The sequence below is a fragment of the Eschrichtius robustus genome, chromosome 19, assembly GCF_028021215.1.
Source record: "Eschrichtius robustus isolate mEscRob2 chromosome 19, mEscRob2.pri, whole genome shotgun sequence".
NCBI classification, from domain to species: domain Eukaryota; kingdom Metazoa; phylum Chordata; class Mammalia; order Artiodactyla; family Eschrichtiidae; genus Eschrichtius; species Eschrichtius robustus.
The window spans coordinates 64,561,688-64,585,661 of NC_090842.1; the positions used below are offsets into that span (position 1 = coordinate 64,561,688).

Genomic DNA, 23,974 nt, shown 5'->3' on the forward strand with positions numbered 1-23,974 from the left:
GTGCTGTACGGATTCCTCCACTTCCTGTAAGATGGTTGCGCCCACTGGGCCGTTTGCTAACTTTCGTACAAAGTGGATCAACGTCACTGCCATTTTAGTTTTCTTGCCAGCTCGCAGAAAGGGATTTACCCCCATGCCTTTCTTGTTTGGTGCAAGCTCGAGCTTATGCGCATACGTCCGTTTTCATTAAGGGTTCAGGTGCCCCAAAATTGACAGTTTCGGTGACCTCCCGTCTTCCCAGCCGTCCCCGCGCACGAGCACAAAACGAGGCTCCTCGCTCTTCAGACGCCCGATCCCCAAACATGGCCGCGCCCACCGGGCCACGCTAGAGGGCGCGGCCAAGTTACCTCCGAAGAGAAGCCGGAAATTCAGTTGTCTTTTTGCGGCAGAAACGCCTCAGACCCTCGTTGGCCACCGTACCGCGGTGATGAGGGAAGCGACGAAGTTCCGCGAAGTAAGTTCAGCCGTGGATGGGTCGCGATCGTCCCTGGAGGAAGTCAAGTTAGTGGCTGGGTCTCTTCGTGGACAGTGGGGAGGGAGGGCCTGTCAGCGTCCGCCGTTGGGTGGTGCGTGTGGAATACAAGCGGGAGGACAGCGTGAATGGGTGTTCTTTTCCAGGGGAGCCCTAAAGGGTGGGTAACAGTATGTGTGGTTGGGGTACTTCTGGCTTCAGTCAGGAGATTCTCTTGTGCTTAGTGGTTAAAGATCCCTAGAGGTGAACGATTTAGTCCCGAGGGTACGTGTTGAGGTCTTTGCCGTTTACTCTCTGTAGGGCTCAGTGATTGCGAACTGGAGGGTGGTGTTTGTCAGTGAATGCTGTTTATGGTTCGGGTTTTGTTTGGGGCTAAAAGATGGAGTATCTGTTTCGGGATTAATGGACAGGAGTCTCTGAGATTAATCCGGGTGGTGGTAGTAATCGTTTGGGGTACAGAGGAGTGTATGGGCTGATACTTTGGAGGCCCGAGTACTTGGCCGCTGCGTGTGTTGAGCTCCAACCTCGGCCTGTATAACAGATGTGATGGACGTTAACGTTACCCTTCTGCCGTTTAGGTCGGTCCGAGTCCCTTCTTCACCACTAGTTTTAAAATCCTCTTTGGCACCCAACATCACCCCGTACTCTTAAACTCTCAGAAATGAAGGTTTTTGGCAAGATGAATGATCCAGAGATCCACCAGATGAATATCTAATAGCAGTATGTTTTACGATACTTAAGATGCAGCTTTTATCCTTTGTCCTGCAAGAGTCCTGCACGTTCCTCTTGGCTATTTCTTTTCAGATTCTGTCTAAAACAAGTAAAATAACATCTCTGTCACCGTGAGTTCTGTTCCCAAAGGACAATGCTTGTAAAATTTTAGTGTATTTCAGTTTTAGGCGTTTATATCATGTCCTTCATATTCATAATTCAGATAAATTCCGTAAATGGTACTATGATTTTCTCTTTCACTTTATTTCACGGAATATAGATTTACAAATTATTTTAAATGCGTGAACTGGTGGTATTATAAGTAGGTTTATATTCAGTGACTGCATACATTTATATAGACGTGAAATATTTAAAATACTTAGGTGTCATTTTTTGGAACATTTTATGATTATGCATTTACCCATGGATTTGTTCCCTTGCCTTTCATCTCCAGCCTAGACTACTTATTTTAATTGCAATTGTAAACATATTATTATTTGCTAGCTCCCGTTTCCTTATAATTTTCTACAACATAAAAGAGCAGTTGACTTTATTTATTTATTTATTTTTGGCTGATTTTTTAAAAATTGAAGTATAGTTGATTTACAATATCGTGTTTCACGTGTACAGCACATTGATTCAGTTATACATGTATATATAGATATCTTTTTCAGATTCTTTTCCCTTCTAGGTTATTACAAAATATTGAGTATAGCTCCCTGTGCTATACAGTAGGTCCTTGTTGGTTATCTATATTACATATAGTAGTGTGTGTATGTTAATCCCATCCTCCTAATTTATCCTCTCCCCACACCCCCCAGCAATTAACTTTAAATATTTATGTTTGGTCACCTTACTAAATTCTTAAACCTACAATATCTTTCTTTCCACCCACCATTTTAGTGTGAAAATTTTCAAACATACAGAAATATTGAAAGGATTTTATATTAACCACCCATATACCTACCACTTAGGCTTTATTATTAATAGTACTAGACTTGCTCTACCAGTTAGTTACCTAACCCTCTGTTCATCCTTCTGTTCATATATCAGTCTTTTGTTGTTGTTGGTTTTGGTATATTTCCAAGTAAGTTGCAGACCTCTACCATTACTTTAAATACTTATTCAATCACATGATTAATTACAGTTCTACTAACAGCCTTTTACTTGTTTCCTTTCTTTATGTAATGAACAGACATCTTATTTACAAATAATTTTGGCCTGGTGTGGAGTGAAAATTAATTTCGGAACGAGATGAATCTGGTTTTTCAATCCAAATTCTGCCTCCTTGCTCATTGTGCAGTTCGTGTGACCTCTTGTCTGTTTCCTTCTTAGAAAAAAAGAAAAGAAAAGCAATTAAAATCTCTCCCTTAGAGTTATTTTGAAGATTCAGTGAAGTAAAATACCTTAAATAATGAACTGTGATGGCAGATGCATAGCATAGCTGAGTAAAAAAGCTGCTAATTTCCCCATATTTGTGGCTTTGTGTTTTGTAAAATTTGTATTTATAACTCATTTTCTCTCTCCCTGCTTTCCTCCTTGTTTTCCCTCTCTATTTTTTTTTTTTGGAAAGAAAACTTCGAAAGCCGTGAACTTATATTAATGACCGTGCTACAGCAATTTTATTTAAAGTGTAGAATGCTGATATTTCCCTGATTTTTTTTTTCTTTCTTCTTTTTTGGCTGCATCAGGTCTTAGTTGCGGCGTAGGCTCTTCGTTGCAGCGTGCAGGCTTCTCTCTAGTTGTGGTCTGCGGGTTTTCTCTAGTTGTGGTGCGCAGGCTCCAGGGCGCATGGGCTCTGCAGTTTGTGGCACGCGGGTTTAGTTGCTCCTCGGCATGTGGGATCTTAGTTCCCTGACCAGGGATTGAATCCGCATCCCCTGCATTGGAAGGCGGATTCTTTACCACTGGACAACCAGAGAAGTGCCCGCTCTGATTTTTAAAATATACATGCTCTTATGAAAAATATAGTGAAGAAAGTAAAAATGACCTGCCAAATATCACACTTTTGCCAATATTTTCCTTTCAGAGATTCTTAGAAATGGATTTTTAGGTTACCCGTTGATAGTTTCATTGATCATTTTCGCTTGAATGTTAAATTGTTCCCAGGAGACGTTCTTTTAAATAGACTCTTGACCTGTGTATGCTTTAGAATCGTATAGAATTTTTCCATTTTAATTTTGTAACCAGCCTCCTGACTAAACAGATATATAGACATATTAGGCAAATACAATTTGCCTCTCCTTATATTCAAAACTCACCTTTTATTATTATTTTTTATTATTTTATTTTTTATTATTATTTTTTATTATTATTTTTTCAAACTGCATTGCATTGTATCCAAACTCAGATTCTCAACCCTGCTATTATAGTGTAAAAACAGCCTAAGACAATAGTCAACAGATGCGTCTGGCTGTGTTCCCATAAACCTTGATTTGTAAAAACAGATGGTCCAGGCCCTGGAGAGTCTGTTACTGACTCTTGATTTAGATGATCATATGGCTTTTCTGCTCCAATTCAGGGTTGGACACCTGGAGCCCATGGATTAACTCTGGCCCAGTGCCTGTTTTTTTTTTTTTTTTTTTTTTAATTTTTATTTATTATTTATTTATTATGTTTATTTTTGGCTGTGTTGGGTCTTCGCTTCTGTGTGAGGGCCTTCTCCAGTTGCGGCGAGTGGGGGCCACTCTTCATCGTGGTGCGCGGGCCTCTCACTATCGCGGCCTCTCTTGTTGCGGAGCAGAGGCTCCAGACGCTCAGGCTCAGTAGTTGTGGCTCACGGGCCCAGTTGCTCCGCGGCATGTGGGATCTTCCCAGACCAGGGCTCGAACCCGTGTCCCCTGCACTGGCAGGCAGACTCTCAACCACTGCGCCACCAGGGAAGCCCCCAGTGCCTGTTTTTGTTAATAAAGTTTTATTGGAACCTAGCACACCTATTTTTTTGTTTTTTAAATACGGCTGTTTTTTGGCCACATTGCATGGCATGTGGAAATTCCCCAACCAGGGATGGAACCTGTGCCCCATGCAGTGGAAGCACGGACTCTTAACCACTGGACCACCAAGGGAAGTCCAAAAGTATGACTGCTTTTGAGCTACAGTGGTAGAGTTGAGTAATTGCCACAGAAGCCATGTACATTATATTTTCTGTCTCTTAACATAGAAATTATGTATGTTTTTAAAAGTTATTAGTTTTATTTTGACATCAGAGATTACAAATAATATACAGCCTTTGTCAAAGTGTTACTGTAATTAGTACTTTAATACTCTATCTATACAGAGATCTTAGAACACTCATTCGTTTACCCACCTCATAATTTATATGCTATCATGGTAAATTTTAACTCTATTTTTAAAAAATTTATTTATTTTATTTATTTGTTTATTTATTTTTGGCTGCATTGGGTCTTCATTGCTACACGCGGGCTTTCTCTAGTTACGGCGAGCGGGGGCTACTCTTCCTTGCAGTGCGTGGGCTTCTCACTGCAGTGGCTTCTCTTGTTGCCGAGCACAGGCTCTAGGCGCGTGGGCTCAGTAGTTGTGGCTCGCGGGCTCTAGAGAGCGGGCTCAGTAGTTGTGGTGCACAGGCTTAGTTGCTCCATGGCATGTGGGATCTTCCCGGATCAGGGCTCGAACCCGTGTCCCCTGCATTAGCAGGCAGATTCTCAACCACTGCGCCACCAGGGAAGCCCAGGCAGGCAGATTCTTAACCACTGCGCCACCAGGGAAGTGGTGGTTAACTCTCTATATTTTTAAAACCTCCTGAGATATGATCATTTTCCCAGCTGGTACTAATTTAGACTTAACTGCTTATTTACCAGTTTAGTTCCTTTTCATTCCTTGGTCCTCTGCTTACATTGGAGGACCCTTTCCTTTTGCTTGAAGAACATGTGCATTTGCTGTATTACAGGTCTTCTGATGAAGAATTCTCTCTGGTTTTGCCTGAAAATGTTTTTTTTTTTTTAATTGAAGTACAGTTGATTTACAGTGTTGTGTTAGTTTCAGGTGTACAGCAAAATGATTCAGTTGTACCTACATATATATCTATTTTTTTTCAGATTCTTTTCTCCTACAGTTTATTACAAAATATTGAATATAGTTCCCTGTGCTATACAGTACGTCCTTGTTGGTTATCTGTTTTATATATGGTAGTTTGTATATGATAATCCCAAACTCCTAATTTATCCTTCTCCCCCCCGACCCCTGAAAATGTTTTTATTTCAGTTTTATTCCTAGAGGATTTTTGGCTGAGTATCCTTTATAGGTTTATGCTTATAATACTCTTATCGAGGATCAAGAGGTGGATGGTAATGAGAAATTACATGACAGTGCTTCTTATTTGCTTAGCATGATGTTCTTCAAATTTGAGTATGTGAACCCTGGGATGTAAAAAGACTTTTGAAGAGGTACGTGGACACACGTGGTTTAAAAGAAGAAAAATGTGTATATCCTGTCTGTGTGTCCTCTTTCCTAAAGTTGATCTACCTGTGGATTTCCCTGCCAGTGGGGCATTGTGCTGTGCTGGTTCTCCTTCCCACATCCCCTTTCACAGTCTTACTGCTTCCACTCTACAAGAGAAAGGTGTACTTCCCAAATATTTGGAATGTTGTGTTTTATTGGCCCAGATGTAAAAGCTTCTTAATAAAAGGACCGATCGATCTTTGGGGGCCTTAATTTAAGGTGAGTGGCCAGCAACACTGACAGCATCTGGGCCGAAAGAGAATGTGCCACTCAGAGTAATTTGCTCTTCAGCCCACAGGTGCTGGCTCCCCAGGAACAAGAGGGATCGAAGGAAAGAAGGAGGAAAAGATTCTGAGACTTAAGTACTGTCAGTTCTGGAGACATCCTTGATTGGAGACTGAGATTTTTGAACAGAAATGTAGAGCTGATCCAGAAGAGCTAAAGACAGCATCCCAGTTTGCAGCCACTTCCCAAAGTCAGAAGAAAATGATCCAGGCCCAGGTGACTTTTGGTTTCTTTTATTCTTTCTTTATTCCCCAGTGGCTTTGCCTGTAAAAATCAGTGCAGCTAAGTAGGAAAGTTTAAATGGATCCTAGCAGGATCTGGAGAAATCTTGGTAAAGTTGGATCAGGAATATTATTATTCATAGGATTCATATTCCGTGACTCGTGTTGGGATATAATATGTGAATGTGCAAAATCCTGTGAGTTATATTAGCTGTCAATTTGTGTCTAATATCTCTGACAGCCATCACAAGAGAGTCATAAGTTACATGATAGGCAGTACTACAAACTGTTTCTACTCCCAGCACTTCTGGCACCAAATATGTGGGTCTTTCCAGACCAACAATCACTTCTCCTACTCTCTAGATACCAGCTGAGCGTCTACAATTTAATTCAATTCCGACATTAACTACTGCAGTTACTGTCAGTCTCCACAGGTTTAAGGGCTCAATCTCACAGGACTGCCCTCACTTTGGATGCCAAGTATTGGCTGCCCACAGTACCCATACTTCTGACTTGGCTGCAAATCGGGGGTTCCCGAAATCCCTTCCTCAGGTTCGATAATTTACTACAACAATTCACATAACTCAGGAAAAGACTTTGCTTACCTATACTGGTTCATTATGAAGGATACAGCTTGGGAAGAGCCAAATGGAAAGATACTTAGGCAAGATATGAGGGAAGGGACAAGGACCTTCCATACCCTCTCTAGGAGTGTCACACCCCCAGCACCTAGATGTGTTCACCATCCCGGAAGTGCTCTGAGCCCTGTAGTTTAGGGTTTTTTTATGGAGGTCTCATTGGATAGGTGTGGTAGATTAAATCAATGGCCATTGTTGATTGGCTCAGTTTCCAGTCCCTCCCCCCTCCCTGGAGGGCTAGAAGTGGGGCTGAAAGTTCCAACCCTCTAATCACAAGGTTGGTTCCCTGGGCAACCAATCCCCATCCTGAAACTCTCTAGGGGTCCACCAAGACTCACCTTGCTAGCATAAACTCAAGTATGTTTGAAAGGGACTTGTTATAAATAACACAGAATGCCCCTTACCTCTATTACTTAAAAAACTCCAAGGGTTTAGGAGCAGTTGTGTTAGAAACTGGGGCTGAAGACCAAATATATGTTTCTTATAATATCACATATCATAGGGATCAACTGTGAGGAAAAAGCAGACCAGTTCCCTGAGGGATTTTAATGTTTCATGGAGCATGGGTCTCAAGTTCACATAGGACTTTGATGGTTCTCCATAGAGGTGATGTGTTGGGTCCTTAACTGCAGTCCTTGACTGTCCTTACTTCTTTTTTTTTTTTATAAATTTATTTATTTTTGTTTATTTATTTTTGGCTGTGTTGGGTCTTCGTTGCCGTGCATAGGCTTTCTCTAGTTGCAGCGAGCGGGGGCTTCTCTTTATTGCCGTGCATGTGCTTCTTACTGCGGTGGCTTCTCTTGTTGCGGGGCACGGGCTCTAGGGCTTCAGTAGTTGTGGCACGTGGGCTCAGTAGTTGTGGCTCACGGGCTCTAGAGCACAGGCTCAGTAGTTGTGGCACATGGGCTTAGTTGCTCCACAGCATGTGAGATTTTCCCGGACCAGGGATCGAACCTTTGTCCCCTGCATTGGCAGGCATATTCTTAACCACTGTGCCACCAGGGAAGTCCCTGTCCTAACTTCTTATAAATGTAAAAACATGTTTCCTACAGCTGTTTCCTCATTTCATCTAATATGATATTAACCCCACCTAATGATATACACACATATATGTGCATTGTCTCTGTCCATATATATATATATATATATTCTTTAAAGAGTAGTTTTCTTAAAAATTTGATCATCTAATAATCTTTTTTTTGGACTTTTTATTCTTTTTTTGTTTTTTAATTTTTTAATTGAAGTATAGTTGATTTACAATGTTCTGTTAGTTTCTGGTGTATAGCAAAGTAATTCAGTTATATGTATTCATATTCTTTTTCATTATGGTTTATTACAGGATATTGAATAAAGTTCCTGATCATCTAATAATCTTTTATGCTTTATACGTGTTTTGTACAGTTTTTTTTTTCTTCTTCTTCTTTTCTTTTTTTTTTTCTTGGCCACATGGCTTGCGGGATCTTACTTCCCCAACCAGGGATTGAATGCGGGCCACCACAGTGAAAGCACCAAGTCCTAACCACTGGACCGCCAGGGAATTTCCTGTACAGTTTCTCTTATTTTGTTTAGTATATTGACCACTGAAATTAGTATGTATTGTCTTCATCTACTTGTAAGTAGCATATAGTTTGATATTAGTGAATGCTTGTGAGAGAGCAGAAAATATGTATTGGTCTCTGCCCCCTGTTCCTGGCACAGAGCTCCTAAAACCCTTGTGATTCCCTAAGTGATAAGAACACTAGGGGTATCTCCTGTTCTAATATTGGTCTTTGACCTCTGTTCCTGACACAGGGCTCTTGAAACTCTTGTCATTTCCTGGGTGACAGGAGTGACTTTGTTCTACCGAGGTGACTCTGAGTGAGCTCCTGGATGAGGGCTGGTAACCAGAAAGACCAAGCCATGATGAGAAGCTTGGCATTTTTAGCCCTGCCTTACGCGTCTATTCCATCTGGAAGACTGCACCGTAACATAGTATTTTACTAGTATCCTTATTCTATCACAGCGTAAGAAGGAAAAAACCCACCAATTTCCTATATGGCAAAAGTGAGCAGAATAATTTCCTTTACATTTTTCCATGTCACCCAAAGAACATCACTTGGCTAAACGTGACTGTGTTATGACAGGAATCCCTGACGTATGACGACGTGACTATGAAGTTCACGTGGGAGGAGTGGCAGCTCCTGGACCCCGATCAGAAGGACCTGTACCGGGATGTGATGCTGGAGAACTATAGCAACTTGGTGTCTGTGGGTGAGGACAGCTCCCCTGGGTCCCTCAGAGGGTGCCCGTCAGTGACCGTTCCATTCTCAGCCTCTTAACTCTTCAGACTAACTGCATTCCTCTGCAATGGTCAAGTCTCAGATCCTTCTCTTGCCCCAGACTGGAGGGTATAATCGCCCCTCTCCTGAGAGAAAAGCCTTGAGGTTACAGATGTGAAACCTGTTTATTCCCTCCATGTACCATTATTCCTTCCTGCCGTATCCCAGCCCAGTTCGATACGTCTAAGTCTTCTATCATTTTTCATGAACAGGGTATCAAGCCAGCAAACCAGATGCTGTCTCCAGGTTGGAACGAGGAGAACAACTGTGGCCAGTAGAAGATGACAGCCACGGTCGAATCTGTCCAGGTGAGTGGGGGAGACCCAGCAAGGTGGGCAGCCAGGGAAGTCGTACTCTGGTCAGGAGAGAAGGCATCAGAGCTGTGATAGTGTCTGAGGAAACATAAACAGCGCTATCACTTACCTCTCTTCCTGTATAAGAACTCTTTCTTTGTGGAAGTTAAGAGGAAGATATAGGGCTTCCCTGGTGGCGCAGTGGTTGAGAATCTGCCTGCCAATGCAGGGGACACGGGTTCGAGCCCTAGTCTGGGAAGATCCCACATGCCGCGGAGCAACTAGGCCCGTGAGCCACAATTACTGAGCCTGCGCGTCTGGAGCCTGTGCTCCGCAACAAGAGAGGCCGCGATAATGAGAAGCCCGCGCACCGCGATGAAGAGTGGCCCCTACTTGCTGCAACTAGAGAAAGCGCTCGCACAGAAACAAAGACCCAACACAGCCATAAATAAATAAATAAATAAAATGTTAGTTTAAAAAAAAAAGAGGAAAATATATCCCTTTGTTTTCTTCTGAGATCTTATCCCTGCTTATTTCTAAACCATGAGTGTGTGTTTTTTTTTTTATTGTGTCTTTATTATTTATTTATTTATTTAATTGCAGTTTTAAATTTTTGGCTGCATCGGGTCTTAGTTGTGGCATGCAGGATCTTCATTGCGGCACACGGGCTCTTCGTTGTGGTGCACAGGCTTCTCTCTAGTTGTGGCGTGCGGGTTTTCTCTTCTCTAGTTGTGGCGCGCAGGCTCCAGGGCACGTGCGCTCTGTAGTTGTGGCATGCGGGCTCCAGAGCTAGCGGGCTCTGCAGTTTGTGGCACGCGGGCTCTAGTTGAGGTGTGCGAGCTCAGTAGCTGTGGCACTCGGGCTTAATTGCCCCATGGCACATGAGATCTTAGTTCCCTTACCAGGGATTGAACCCACTTCCCCTGCAATATAAGGTGGATTCTTTCCCCCTGGACCACCGGGGAAGTCCCTGATCCCCACTTATTTCATATGCATCTTATTTCTGTTTGTTTGCATAGTTTTCTTCTTCCTTGGATTTTCAAATCTTCCTCTCCGTCTACCATCACAAGATCTCTGTCTGTATTACTGCCTATCTTGCTGTGATATCCCACTTTCCAGGCCTCTCTGGAAAGAGAACTTTGAGTTCATCATACTCTTCTTACCACTGTACCTTCTTCCTGCCGTATGAGGAAATAACGATTTCCCACCATAACATGCAACCCCACCTTGGATGCTGTGTCCCCATGATAACCTGGTTTTTGCTGTGCATTTGTGTGGTTCTTTGGTCCCCACCCCCTTCCAGGGTTTTCCATACTTTCATTTCCATTTTCTTCTCAGTTCTCATAAGTCTTAAAAGTTTCTTCCATTCCCATGAGTTAACCTCTTTCTATTCTCTGAAAGAGACACCCCCAAATTGACTTCTCTCTTAATATTGTCTAATGTACAATTTCTTTCTACGTATTTTATTCTTCGTCATGGCAGCTGGCCTGTGACTTCCTATTTTGTGTGTGAGAACAGAAATCTTCTCTCCATCCTTTTAAAAATTGAGGTTCTCTTTCAGTTCTACACATTTAAAAGAAAAACATGTCTTAGTGTAAAAATTGCTGTAAGGAAAATTAAAGCAGCTAATGGAAGAGTGGGTGTTGGGGCTTGGAACTGCCCTTTTGGAATGGGAGTGGCAATCTGATAAGGTGCCTTTGAGCACATAGATGAGGGATATGAGTAATCTTCCTGGGTGAGGAGTTTTCCAAATGTGAGACAGTGGGAAGTTGAAAGACCTGAATCTGGAATGTGTTTGAGGAACTTCGAGGAAACTTACATGGATAGAAGGGACTGAGCAAGAGGGAAAATGACTGGAGTTAAGGGTAACAGGGTAGTAGCTGGGGGTTTTGTTACATAGGTCACAAACTGCCTATCAAGGGCATTCAAGACCTTGACTCTTTTCTGAATAAGTTGAGAAAACAGGGGATTTTGAGTAGAGGAGTGGCATTATACAATTTTTAAAGTGGATCACTTTGCCTACTTTATAGAAGGTAGACATTATTGGGGAGGGGATTGTACTTTTATACTCTTGGTTACAATGTGTGACAATAAAATAATACAGATTAAAGTCATCAAAGATGAAATGTGCATGGGAAAGAATCCAGGAGAGACTGCACAGAAGCTTCCCGGTTGTCCTCTACCAGTGGAGTCATGTGAACAGTGCTGAATTTTCCCAGCAATGATGTTTGAATGTTTGACAACATGTGTGAAGTGTTGCCAACCAGTCAAGCTCACCCAAGCCTGGTGCCTCTAGACCCCAGAATCAGAATGTTACAGTGTTGTCCAAAGCCTCAGGCATACAAAAACGGGCATCTACCACAAATCACATTGTTAGCATAAACTCTATGATATGTCCTAAGACCTCATGCCTAAAAAGACATTCTCATCAGGTGGGATATTCCAGGGACTCAGAGGTTATCCTCTGAGGGCCAGTCCTTTCTTTGCAATGTTCAGGGATGGAGTAACTGCATATCATCGTTCCCTTTTTGTGTAGGAACATAGGAGAGTATGTTCCAAGTAGAGTATTAGTTCGGAGTGTTGGTTACAGAAGATTTTATCTATATTTGATGTTAGTGTTAGTGCTTTGCTAGAGTTAGGTAAATGGTGGTCTGCAGAATGAAGAAGAGGGCAAGTTGTTGGAGTATGATAAACCTCAATAGTTTATCACATTTACCTTGAAATCAGATGCTAAGGAGACACATTCTTTTTTTTTTTTTTAACATCTTTATTGAAGTATAATTGCTTTACAATGGTGTGTTAGTTTCTGCTTTAAAACAAAATGAATCAGTTATACATATACATATGTTCCCATATCTCTTCCCTCTTGCATCTCCCTCCCTCCCACCCTCCCTATCCCACCCCTCTAGGTGGTCACAAAGCACCAAGCTGATCTCCCTGTGCTATGCGGCTGCTTCCCACTAGCTATCTATTTCACATTTGGTAGTGTATATATGTCCATGACACTCTCTCACCCTGTCACATCTCACCCCTCCCCCTCCCCATATCCTCAAGTCCATTCTTTAGTAGGTCTGTGTCTTTATTCCCATCTTGCCACTAGGTTCTTCATGTCCTTTTTTTTTTTTTTTTCCCTTAGATTCCATATATATGTGTTAGCATACTGTATTTGTTTTTCTCTTTCTGACTTACTTCACTCTGTATGATAGACTCTAACTCCATCCACCTCATTACAAATACCTCCATTTCATTTCTTTTTATGGCTGAGTAATATTCCATTGTATATATGTGCCACATCTTCTTTATCCATTCATCCGATGATGGACACTTTGGTTGCTTCCATGTCCTGGCTATTGTAAATAGAGCTGCAATGAACATTTTGGTACATGACTCTTTTTGAATTATGTTTTCTCAGGGTATATGCCCAGTAGTGGGATTGCTGGGTCGTATGGTAGTTCTATTTTTAGTTTTTTAAGGAACCTCCATACTGTTCTCCATAGAGGAGACACATTCTTACTTGCCATTGTATTTGTTCTATACACCTGGGTCTGCAAGTTTGCACCTGATCACAATTGTCAATGTTTGGTTCTCTTCAATGGACTTGATTGAATTTTCAAACTCTACATGTTGAAATGGCTAAAGCCTTGGCCCTGTGCCTTGAGCTTTTATTATACATGTTTCCAAACATAATCTTATCCAGTACTCTGTCTTTGAATACTCTTGTTCTTTTTAAAAATTTTTATTTTATATTGGAGTACAGTCGATTTACAATGTTGTGTTAGTTTCAGGAGTACAGCAAAGTGAATCAGTTATATATATATATATATATATATATGTACATATATATGTTCTTCTTCAATAATCTGTCTATGTTGATGCTATCCACATTGCTATTTTCAGATAAGACCTTTTGAAACATTTATATATTCAACGTGTTTCTTCATGTTTGTACTCAGACAAGTAATAACCTCCTTAAGCTTTGTTTCACAATGTGTGCTAGATTTTCCTCTCATTCTGGACTTCAGTAATATTCTTCACATTATTAAGAGGCATTCCACCTACCCAGTGGCTGAAAACACATAATTCTTGGAATAATCCTTGAGTCTGAACCTCTTCCGTGCTTCTCCCATTAAGTCCAGCAGTGAACCTTGTCTTTTCTTTGAACATATCCTGATTTCCTCCACCTCTTACATATTCATTGCTCCTTTAACCGTGATTCACAGACTGCAATTGACTTCTTTATTCCTTTGCTTCAGTTGTCTATGCCCAGAATTAAACCTGGGTGTCCTACAAATTTAACTCATTTCTGATACTATCTACGTGGAAATAGTGTCAGATCCTACAAGTTAAGGGTTCAGTCCCACAAGACTGTCCCCATGTCAGATGTCAATTGCAACTCCAGATTGTTACCTGTGCTTCTGACCAACTGGCTATAAATTGAAGGTTCTCATGACCCCCTTCTTGGGTTCAATTAATTTGCCAGGGTGGTTCACAGAACTCAAAGAAACATTTACTTATGTTTACCAGTTTACTCTAAAGGATACAGATGAATAGCCAGAGGAAGAGGTACATAGGGCAAGGTCTGAAGGATTCCTGAATGCAGAAGCTTCTGTCCCCATGGAACTGGGGAGCACCACCCTCCTCGCACATGGATGTGTTCACCCATCCAAAGGTTGAGCAAATCTTGTTAAGAGTTTTTATAGAGTTTTAATCTCTAGGCCCTCTCTCCTTTCCCAGACGCTGCTGTGTGGAGCTGAAAGTTCCAACCTTCTAATCACTTAGTCTTTCTGGTGATCAGTCCCATCCTGAGGTTATGTAGGAACCCTATGCGAAGTCACCTCATTAGCATAAACTCAGTATTGAAAGATACTCCTGTCACTTAGGAAATTACAAGGCTTTAGGAGTTCTGTGGAGGAAGACCAAATATATTTCTTATTATATCACACATAGAATTGTCACTAAATAGTTACCTCACATGAAGGCATTTTTTGAAGCAGTTTTCTTTCCAAATTAAAATTATGAGAGATTGTGGAATGATTCCTTGTTCTCTTCTTTCCTAGAAATCAGGAAAGTTGATGACCCTCTGCAGCATCACTTGCCAAATCACAGCATTCAAAATACTGTGGAACAATGCTGCGAACATAATACATTTGCAGATATTGTTAATCAGAGCAAAAGTCATTTCCTGTTAAAGCAAAATTGTGATATGTTTGACTTAACTGAAAAATCTTTAAATTCAAATTTAAGTTTTGAAAACCAGAAGAGAAGCTGTAACTTAGAGAACTCTGCTGAGTTTAATGGAGATGGGAAATCCCTTCTCCATGCTAACCATGAGCAATCTTTTACTGAAATTAAATTTCCTGTAAGTGCAAAACCCATCAGCAATAACTCCCTGTCCACTAAGCAACAGAGAACTCACAACATAGAGAAAGCCCATGTATGCAGTGAGTGTGGGAAAGCCTTCTTCAAGATGTCTCAGCTCTTTGATCATCAGAGAGTTCATACTAGAGAAAAACCTCATGGATGCAGTCTGTGTGGGAAAGCCTTCTCCAGAAAATCCAGGCTCACTGAACATCAGAGAACTCATACGGGACTGAAACATTATGAGTGCACTGAATGCAATAAAACCTTCTTCGAGAAATCGCAGTTCAACATACATCAGAAAAGTCATATGGGAGAGGAACCTTACACATGTGGTGAATGTGGGAAAGCATTCACCAAAAAGTGTCTGCTCATTTATCATCAGCGAACTCATACGGGAGAGAAGCCCCATGGATGCAGTCTGTGTGGAAAAGCCTTCTCTACAAAGTTCAGTCTCACTACACATCAGAAAACTCATACAGGAGAGAAACCTTACATATGCAGTGAATGTGGAAAAGGCTTCATCGAGAAGAGGCGTCTTATTGCACACCATCGAACTCATACAGGTGAGAAACCCTTTATATGCAATGTATGTGGGAAAAGTTTCACCTTGAAGAACAGTCTTATCACTCATCAGCAAACTCACAGAGAAGAGAAATTGTATATGTGCAGTGAATGTGGGAAAGGCTTTTCAATGAAGCACTGCCTCATTGTACATCAGCGAACTCATACTGGAGAGAAACCCTATACATGCAATGAGTGTGGAAAAGGCTTCATCTTGAAGAGCCCTCTCATCAGACATCAGCGGATTCATACAGGGGAGAAACCCTATGTATGTAGTGTGTGTGGAAAAGGCTTCACCATGAAGAGTGATCTTATTGTACATCAGCGAACTCATACTGCAGAGAAACCCTATGTATGCAGTGACTGTGGGAAAGGCTTCACTGTGAAGAGCCGCCTGATTGTACACCAGCGAACTCATACAGGGGAGAAACCCTACGTGTGCAGTGAATGCGGAAAAGGCTTTCCAGCCAAGATCCGGCTGATAGGACATCAGCGAATTCATACAGGAGAGAAACCATATGTATGCAGTGAATGTGGTAAAGGCTTCACAGAGAAGAGTCATCTCAACGTACACCAGCGCACTCACACAGGAGAGAAACCCTATGTATGCAATGAATGTGGCAAAGGCTTAACTGGGAAAAGCATGCTCATCGCACATCTGCGAACTCATACTGGAGAGAGACCATATATATGCAATGAATGTGGCAAGGGCTTCACCATGAAGAGTACTCTGGGTACACATCAGCAAACTCACACTGGAGAGAAACCGTACAAATGCAACGAGTGTGGTAAAGCCTTTAGGAAGAAGACATGCCTCATACAACATCAGAGAGTTCACTCAGGAAAAACTTCCTTTGCATGTACTGAATGTGGAAAATTCTCTTTGCGCAAAAATGATCTCATTACCCATCAGAGAATTCACACAGGAGAGAAGCCATATGAATGCAGTGAATGTGAGAAAACCTTCACCACAAAGTCAGGGCTCAATGTTCATCAAAGAAAGCATACAGGAGAGAGGCCCTATGGATGCAGCAAGTGTGGGAAAGCTTTTGCCCACTTGTCAATCCTTGTTAAACATAAGAGAATTCATAGGTAGTCACTCTGGGGAAGCCTGTTGCCAGTTGTACTCAAGATAATAGTATGCAGAGAAGAATCACAATGCGAAGAATGTGGTGTTACCTTTAGTGATCAATTGCCTCATATTTTATGTTGATGAAAAAATTTACAAGACAACTTAGAGACAATCAGCCATGGTGAAAATGTTTTAGGACATTTTATTGTCTAAAAAGTGTATACTGAGGGCTTCCCTGGTGGCACAGTGGTTAAGAGTCCACCTGCCAGTGCAGGGAACACGGGTTCGAGCCCTGGTCCGGGAGGATCCCACATGCCGTGGAGCAACTAAGCCTGTGCACGACAACTACTGAGCCTCACTCTAGAGCCTGCGAGCCACAACTACTGAGCCCGCATGTCACAACTACTGAAGCCCGCGTGCCTAGAGCCCATGCTGCACAACAAGAGAAGCCACTGCAATGAGAAGCCTGCGCACTGCAACGAAGAGCAGCCCCCGCTCTCCACAACTAGAGAAAGCCCGCGCACAGCAACAAAGATCCAATGCAGCCAAAAATAAATAAATAAATGTTTTTTAAAAAGTGTATACTGAGATAAAGCCTAAAAATGTGAAAGACTAGGAAAGACTTTATTAGTAATAGACTCTATCATATGTGGTCATCATAGATCATGAGTGAATGAATATTTCTAATTGGTAGAAATATAATTGTGGGAAAGCCTTTGCCCAGAAGTAACACCTCAAGAGATGTCAGTTAACACTAGAGAAGTACTTTCCTATGGTGATGAATATGGCAGGGTTTGCAGTAATAAATATTGCCTCATAATTTGCCAGGAAATCTGTGCAATAACACATTCAGTATGGTGGCCTTTAACAAAATATCAAACAACTTAATGAAGGAAAGAAGCCTTGGAGAAATGATGAATGAGAACATTGTGTTACAGGTCTAAACTTAAGGGATAATACACCTCACAAACAACTGGGGAAAGGATACCTTCAGCCGTATTTCTAGATGCCTTGTCATTGATCTTATAAATTTTACATAGTGGCAGTTACTCTCATCATGGATTAAATTTTAATATATATGGTGCAGGAGTGTTCAATTATCTAATTAACTTGCGTTTCTTTGGTTCCAAGTTTAAGTGTTATTTCAGAATATTTGAAGTACTTCAAAATGAAACAATATATTCATTTCATAAGTATAAGTCAACATATTTGGTGTGTTTAACCAAGTTTACAAGTAGCAGCAGGGGGGTTATAAAATTAATATAAATGTGATGTTTTTGTAACTTTTAATTTTGAAGTAAGTTTAGAATCACAAAAACTGAAATATTCCAGAGATTTCCTAAATCACCTTCAGTCCACTATTCCCAAAGGTAAGACCTTATATAACCACACAGTTTACTATCAAATAGAGGAAAGTGAAATTGTTACAGTGCTGTTAACTACAGGGTTTATTTCTATTGTACCAGTTTTAACATGGTTTTTAAATACCGCCTTAAACTTTATCACATATGTAGGTTCCTGTAACCAACACCCCAGTAAAACTTCAGAATGCTTTGTCAACACAAACTCCCTCATGCTACATCCTCATTGTCACATCCTTTCCCCGACACTAATCCTATAATTTTGTCATTTATAGAGTATTAGAAAAATAGAATCGTTTAGGATGTATCCTTTTGAGGCTGACTATTTGAGCTTGTGAAATTGTAGAAAATAGACATATTGGTCTCTGCCCCCGGTTTCTGGCACAGAGCTTCTGAAACCCTTGTAAATTCCTGCATGATAAGAGCATGTGGAGCATCTCTTGTTCTATTGATGGGACTCTGGGTGGGCTCATGAATGGCTCCTGGATGGGTGCTGGTCCCCAAAAAAGACTTGGAATTTTCAGCCCACTCCCCATCCTCCGGAGAGGGGAGAGGGGCTAGAAATGGAGTTACTAATTGATCATGCCTAACGTGAGGAAGCTTCCATAAAATCCCAACAATAGTAGGGGCTGTGGAGAGCTTCCAGAAGGGTGAACACATTGAAGTACAGGGAGTGTTAACACACCCCCAGCTCTATGGGGACAGAAGCTCCTGTGCTTAGAACACTCCCAGATCTCACTCTGTTTCTCCTCAGCTTGTTGTTCATTTCTGTCCATTATCATGTCCTTTAATAAACTAGTAAACATAGGTAAGTGTTTCCCTGAGTTCTGTGAGCCACTCTAGCAGATTAATCAAACCTGACAAGGGGCTCACGCAAACCTCCAATTTGGAGCCAAGTCAGACAAGTTGTAGGTAACTTGGGGACCAGCTATTTGGGATTAGTATCTGAGGTGGGGTGGGAGCAGTTGTGGGACTGAGCTCTTAACTGGTGGGATCTGGCACTATCTTCAAGTAGATAGTGTTAGAATTGAGTTAAAATGTAGGATCCTGCTGATAGGAATTGCTTGGTGTGTGGGAAACCCACACATTTGGTAACCAGAAGTGTTGAAAGTGTGTGTGTGGCAACAGGGTGAGAGTAAAGGAGAAAGACAGGAGGAAGTCTGAACTGTAGCTTTTCTCAATACAGACTTCAAGTAAATTCAACCTTAGATCCAACTAGAAACTCTGGGCATCTTCTCTGCCACAGAATATCAGACTGTAATAGAGGCGGGGCAGGTGCGTAGCTGTTAGTGCATGACCGGTAGCCGTCCCACTCAGCCACTGACTGGCATCGTAATGGGTCCCTCCTCCTTCCCTTCCTCTATGTAAGCGGAGCCCACATTCAGACTGAGGGAAGATGGATTTTTTGAGACACTAGTCTGCCATCGCGGTCGGCTGGCTTTCCGATTAAAGTCGTTACTCCTTGCCTCAACAAGTCCTCTCCCGATTTATTGGCCTGACCTGCGGCAAGCAGAGCGAGTTCGGGCTCTGTCCGTAATAAGACTGCAGGCAAACTGGTAGTACCCAAGGTGTTCCTGCCTAACTGCACAAGGTCACCATTATCTTGCCACTTTTGCCCAAAGTGATGACTAGAATGCATCTCACACCACGTTGGCCTTGGATTGGTTCTGGCCTCTGAAAACTTAAATTAGCTCTGTGACTGAGACTATCTCTTGCAAAGAGAGGAAGGCACTGGGATGCCCAGAAGACATTTCCATGTCTTCTCACCCAGCAGTCTTAGCAGCTTTTATGGCCACTCCTGTTCGAAGCGCCAGAACCTCTATGAGGTCACAGAGCTGTGTGTCCTCATAGAACCTGTGCAAGTCTTCTGAAACTGAGCAAGAGCCCTCGGTGTCCCTAGCAACAGCCAAGGAGGCATTACGGGGAGAGCGCATAAGAATCAGAAATGGTTTTGGACCCGGTTCAGCCTTTGGCAGCTACTGGAGGAGTCTTCAGAGACTCAATATCTGCTGAGCCTGATTCTGGGCAAGGATCCCCAGTGAGGGGCCTGTGGGGTCGGTGAAGAGGGAATGCGTGTCAGTGACTGTATTTGGGGTTTTATCTGGCTTCAGTCACTGAGGAATCTGGGCGTTAGTGATGGGGCCTTTGATTGAGGCTTAACCTGAAGAGATTAATGATTGAAGGTCTTGTTGGTCAGGGTTTAGGGTCTATACGTTAGGTCTGCAAGACTCGGTAATTGAAAATTGGATGGAAGGTGTGAAACCAATGAGCACTGCTTCTCCCCTAGGTTAGCAATTTACTATCCAGCTCATGATCAGGAGAAGCCTGGAATTGGGGGAGGAGTGTCAATGGGCAAGAGTGTCTGTGGTAAATTTCAGATTGAATTTGAGGTCAGTGTTGTGTAGGGAGTGCAGAGTTTGTCTGTGTTTGAGAGCACAGGAGTCGGGAAGTTTTGAGACCCATAGTCCCAGGCTAGTGGGTGTTTAGAGACTTGACCTTTGGATGCTGGAAACATTTCTTTTCAGGTTTTCCAGTCCAAGTCCTTTCTCAAGGTTCTTATTAAAAATTTGTCTCCTACATACACTCTTCTCATTGTCCCCACCAAAATCAGAATAATTCACCGTGGTCAAGTGGTGTGTATAGGAATAAAGACAGGATTATTGTTCATCTTACTGCAAAGTTTAGTCTTGGATATTTCCTTTCAGATTTCTTTGACACAAGTAAGAACAACCATTTTCCTGAGTTCTACTCCTCAATGAGAGCCATCTCATTAAAAAAATTTTTTTTCAGGCTACCTTTCTAAAACTTGGGATCACCTGTACGAACATACATTCAAGAATCTGCCTATCATCTAACATGGCTGTATTTCTTTTGCATTGTCTCTGGCAAATAATCGAAATTCCTGTTACTCCACCTTATCACCAGCATCTCATATTTTCAGTTTTTGGATTTCAGCAAGTCTAATACCTGGGTATTTGTATCACACTGCTGCTTTTTAAAAATTATTATTATTATTCACATTGTTGTTTTAATTAGCATCTACCTAACAACAAATGATGCAGACCATCTTTTCATATGCTTGTTTGCCATCTATTATCTTTGATCAAGTGTCTGTTCAAGGTTTGCCTATTTTTGAAATAGGAGTTTCTTGTTGACTTTTCAGAATTCTTTCTATGTTCTGGATACAAGTCCTTTACCAAGTATAGGACTTATAGGATGAATGTGTTGAGATTCTTTTTTTTTTCTGAACAAAGTGTAAAGGTTTTTTTTTTATTATGTGTAACATAGGCAAAATTATTTAAGTCAATAAAGTTTTAAGGAATTTCACATGTTCTGATTCTTTCCACTGTCAATCACCTTAGTTCCTCCAAAGTCATAATATTCAAGATAAGATAGCCCTTTCAAAAAGAAGTTTTGCTCAATCCACAGCTGTCAGGTCAGTCAGTCCACAATTCTTTTAGTTGGGCTTCTTTGATCTCCAGTGGAATACAGACACACTTCAAAATTCCCCACCTGTAATCTCTGGGATCCAATTTCGTCAAGCAATTTACTTTAGGACTATGTTTAGGGTCAGGAGATGCATCTGCCTGGTTCTGAATTTGACACCCTCTAAAAATGTATTAAGTTCAAATCATATTCACTCCTAAGCTATCACACCTTAGAACAGTACAGATCATTGGGATATGCCAGTACCTTTTTAAAATCCTGACACTGTGTTCTTAAGATAAAAGCCTAAAGAAAGAAGCCATCCTTGTTTCATGTCAACATTAAAATTAGAGTATGAAATCAATATAGCTGATAATTTAAAAGCTTAATATATGAAGGAAATTATCAGCTCTATAGTCCTGGAAGCAATCTTTATGTTTATCAGTACACCCCCATCGCTTGAATCTGTTTTAGGTATCATGTTCCTTCTTACCTGTATCAAAACTCATACTGAACAATGAGTTCTGGGTTGCAAAAGAGGATTTTTGCACCTGTCTATAAGGAGATTCTTTTGAGATTTTTTTTCTCTTTGTTTTTGTTTGTTTTTTGCCTGTGGACTTCCAAGTGTTCCAGCAGCATCTGCTGAAAAAGTCTGTCTTTCTCCATTGAATAAACTTTGTATCTCTGTCAAACGCTTGAGTATACTTGACTTATGTGGGTCTTTTTCTGGGATCTTTGCTCTGTTCCATTGATTTATGTGTTTGTCCTTTCACCAATACTACTAAAGGTTTATAAGTCTTGAAATCTCTTGGTGTGAGCCCTATATGAGGGTTCTTTTTGGTCAGAAGTTGTTTTGCTATTTTCAGTGGAGAAACCTGGCAAATATTACCTTTGCCAGTAGATCAGTGTTGTCATTTTGATATTCTATACCCATAAATATGATGTTACTAGAAAGGGACTTCAATTCTGTGGTGTCTTTTCCAAAATGCATAAATCCCTGTTTAATGAGGAAAACAGACCAACCTAAAAGAAGGTCAATATACAAAATACCTGATCAGTACTCCTCAAAATAATTGAGGACATGAAAAAAAGACTGAGGAATGGTCATGGAACAGAGGAATTCAAGGAAACATGATGTCTAAAGGCAGCATTAGGGTTGAATCCTAAGACAGAAAAAGGACAGTAGTGGAAAAATTTGTGAAATCCAAATAGAATCTGTAATTTAGTTGAGTGTCATACCAATGTTAATTTCTAAGTTTGACAAATGTACCGTGGTTACATAAAATATTCGCATGAGAGGAAGTCAAATGAAGGTATATGTGCACTCTTTGTAGTACTTTGTCACTTTTGTGTAAATCTAAAATTTCCCCAAAATAAAAAGTTTATTTAAAATAGGTATAATCTATGTCAGTTGTATCTCGGTAAAGCTGTAAAAAAAAAAAGATGTAATCTAATTTTATCACTTACTTTCTCATTATAAACATTTCCATATTATAAAATGTTTTGTATATCTCTATATAATTAATATTAAGTGGCTGTAATTATATCATGGGTGAACTAGTAGGATGGTAACTTGAGTCACATATAAAAGGTATGCATTAAAGTGGGGTATACTTGAAAAACATAACATATTCAACTATGTTCACTTTTTATTATGATCCTCTCATTATTCAAATTCTTACATTCTCACTCCAAGATTTGTTGTACTGTTTTTCTTATAAGTCCCAGACATCTCCATTTACTTTCAATCCTAGATAGTTTATAATTTTGCAATTATATTTGATGTCTTTTAAAAAATCCATATGCTATAAATTTTGTACACAACAGAAATTCATTTTAACAGCTTTATGGTCATAATTTACATATAACATTTACCAGTAATAAGCGTACAACTCAATGACATTTAGCAAGTTCATAGAGTTGTGCCACTATCACCACGATGCAATATTTAGAAATTTTCATAACCTGCAAAAAGTAACTGGATAGTTGTTTTGTTATTAAGTTTTGAGAACACTTGATATATTCTGAATACAAGTCCTTTATCAATAGATGTTAAATGTGTCAATATTTTCTCCCAACCTCTGGCTCCACTCAATACTTTATTAAAGCTGTGCTTAGAAATACAAAAGTTTTTAATTTTAATAAAGTCCAATTTATTATTTTTCCTTTTATGGCTCATACTTTGTCTTGTCACAGAACTCTTTGGCTAACTTAGGCTCCTCTTCGCTTCTCTAAGTTTCATACTTCTACCTCTTAAATTTAGGTCTGTGATCTATTTCGAGTTAATTTTGTATATGGTTAGAGTTATGGGTCTTAATTTATGTTTTTGCAAATAGATATACAATTATTCCAGCATCATTTGCTGAAACAACTAACCCCATGGAATTATCTTAGTGTCTTGGCCAAATAGCTATTGACCTTAATACTTTTGGACTCCATTCTGGCTGTGCCTTTCTCATCGGCTCCAGACCTTTACTGGCCTCCTTTTTAAAGTGGCCTTTCCCCGAGGCTCCAATCCCAATCAAAACTTAGGCTTCATCCCTGCCGCTCTTTTCCTTTTGAACGTGATGGCGTGTTCCACACTGTGCCAGTTTCTTGCAATCTTATTCTGTCCTTAAAAGCCGCTTCCTGCAAGAAATGTTCCTCCAAAGTTTTGGGGGCGGATGTCCGATTACCGGAAGTATTGCCGTTTCTCTTCCCAGGAGTTCGTTCTCTGCTGCTATACCGACACCTGAACCCTTGGTCCTTTTCGAAACCCGCCCCCCTCCTTTTTAAATACAAGGTGTAAAATAAAGGC

General features: G+C 40.9%; 1 protein-coding gene and 1 non-coding gene across 4 annotated transcripts; one reads left to right on the forward strand and one right to left on the reverse strand.

Moving 5' to 3' along the window:
• The first annotated feature begins 463 nt into the window (after nt 1-463).
• Nucleotides 464-20,901, forward strand: LOC137752975 (zinc finger protein 615-like). Of its 3 annotated transcripts, none has more exons than XM_068527892.1 (5): nt 464-501; nt 5,933-6,142; nt 8,909-9,035; nt 9,316-9,411; nt 20,542-20,901. In XM_068527892.1, the coding sequence occupies exons 2-5, from the start codon at nt 6,128-6,130 to the stop codon at nt 20,604-20,606; spliced, it is 303 nt and encodes a 100-aa protein (XP_068383993.1). In that variant the 5' UTR covers nt 464-501; nt 5,933-6,127; the 3' UTR covers nt 20,607-20,901. The 3 variants fall into 3 exon arrangements, with proteins under 3 accessions (XP_068383993.1, XP_068383992.1, XP_068383994.1); XM_068527891.1 differs by lacking the exon at nt 20,542-20,901 and adding an exon at nt 14,454-17,528; XM_068527893.1 differs by lacking the exon at nt 20,542-20,901 and adding an exon at nt 9,626-9,791.
• A 754-nt stretch (nt 20,902-21,655) lies between these two features.
• Nucleotides 21,656-21,747, reverse strand: LOC137753978 (small nucleolar RNA SNORA40). Its single transcript, XR_011071659.1, has one exon. It is a non-coding gene; the product is annotated as a small nucleolar RNA SNORA40 (small nucleolar RNA).
• Nucleotides 21,748-23,974: the final 2,227 nt, after the last annotated feature.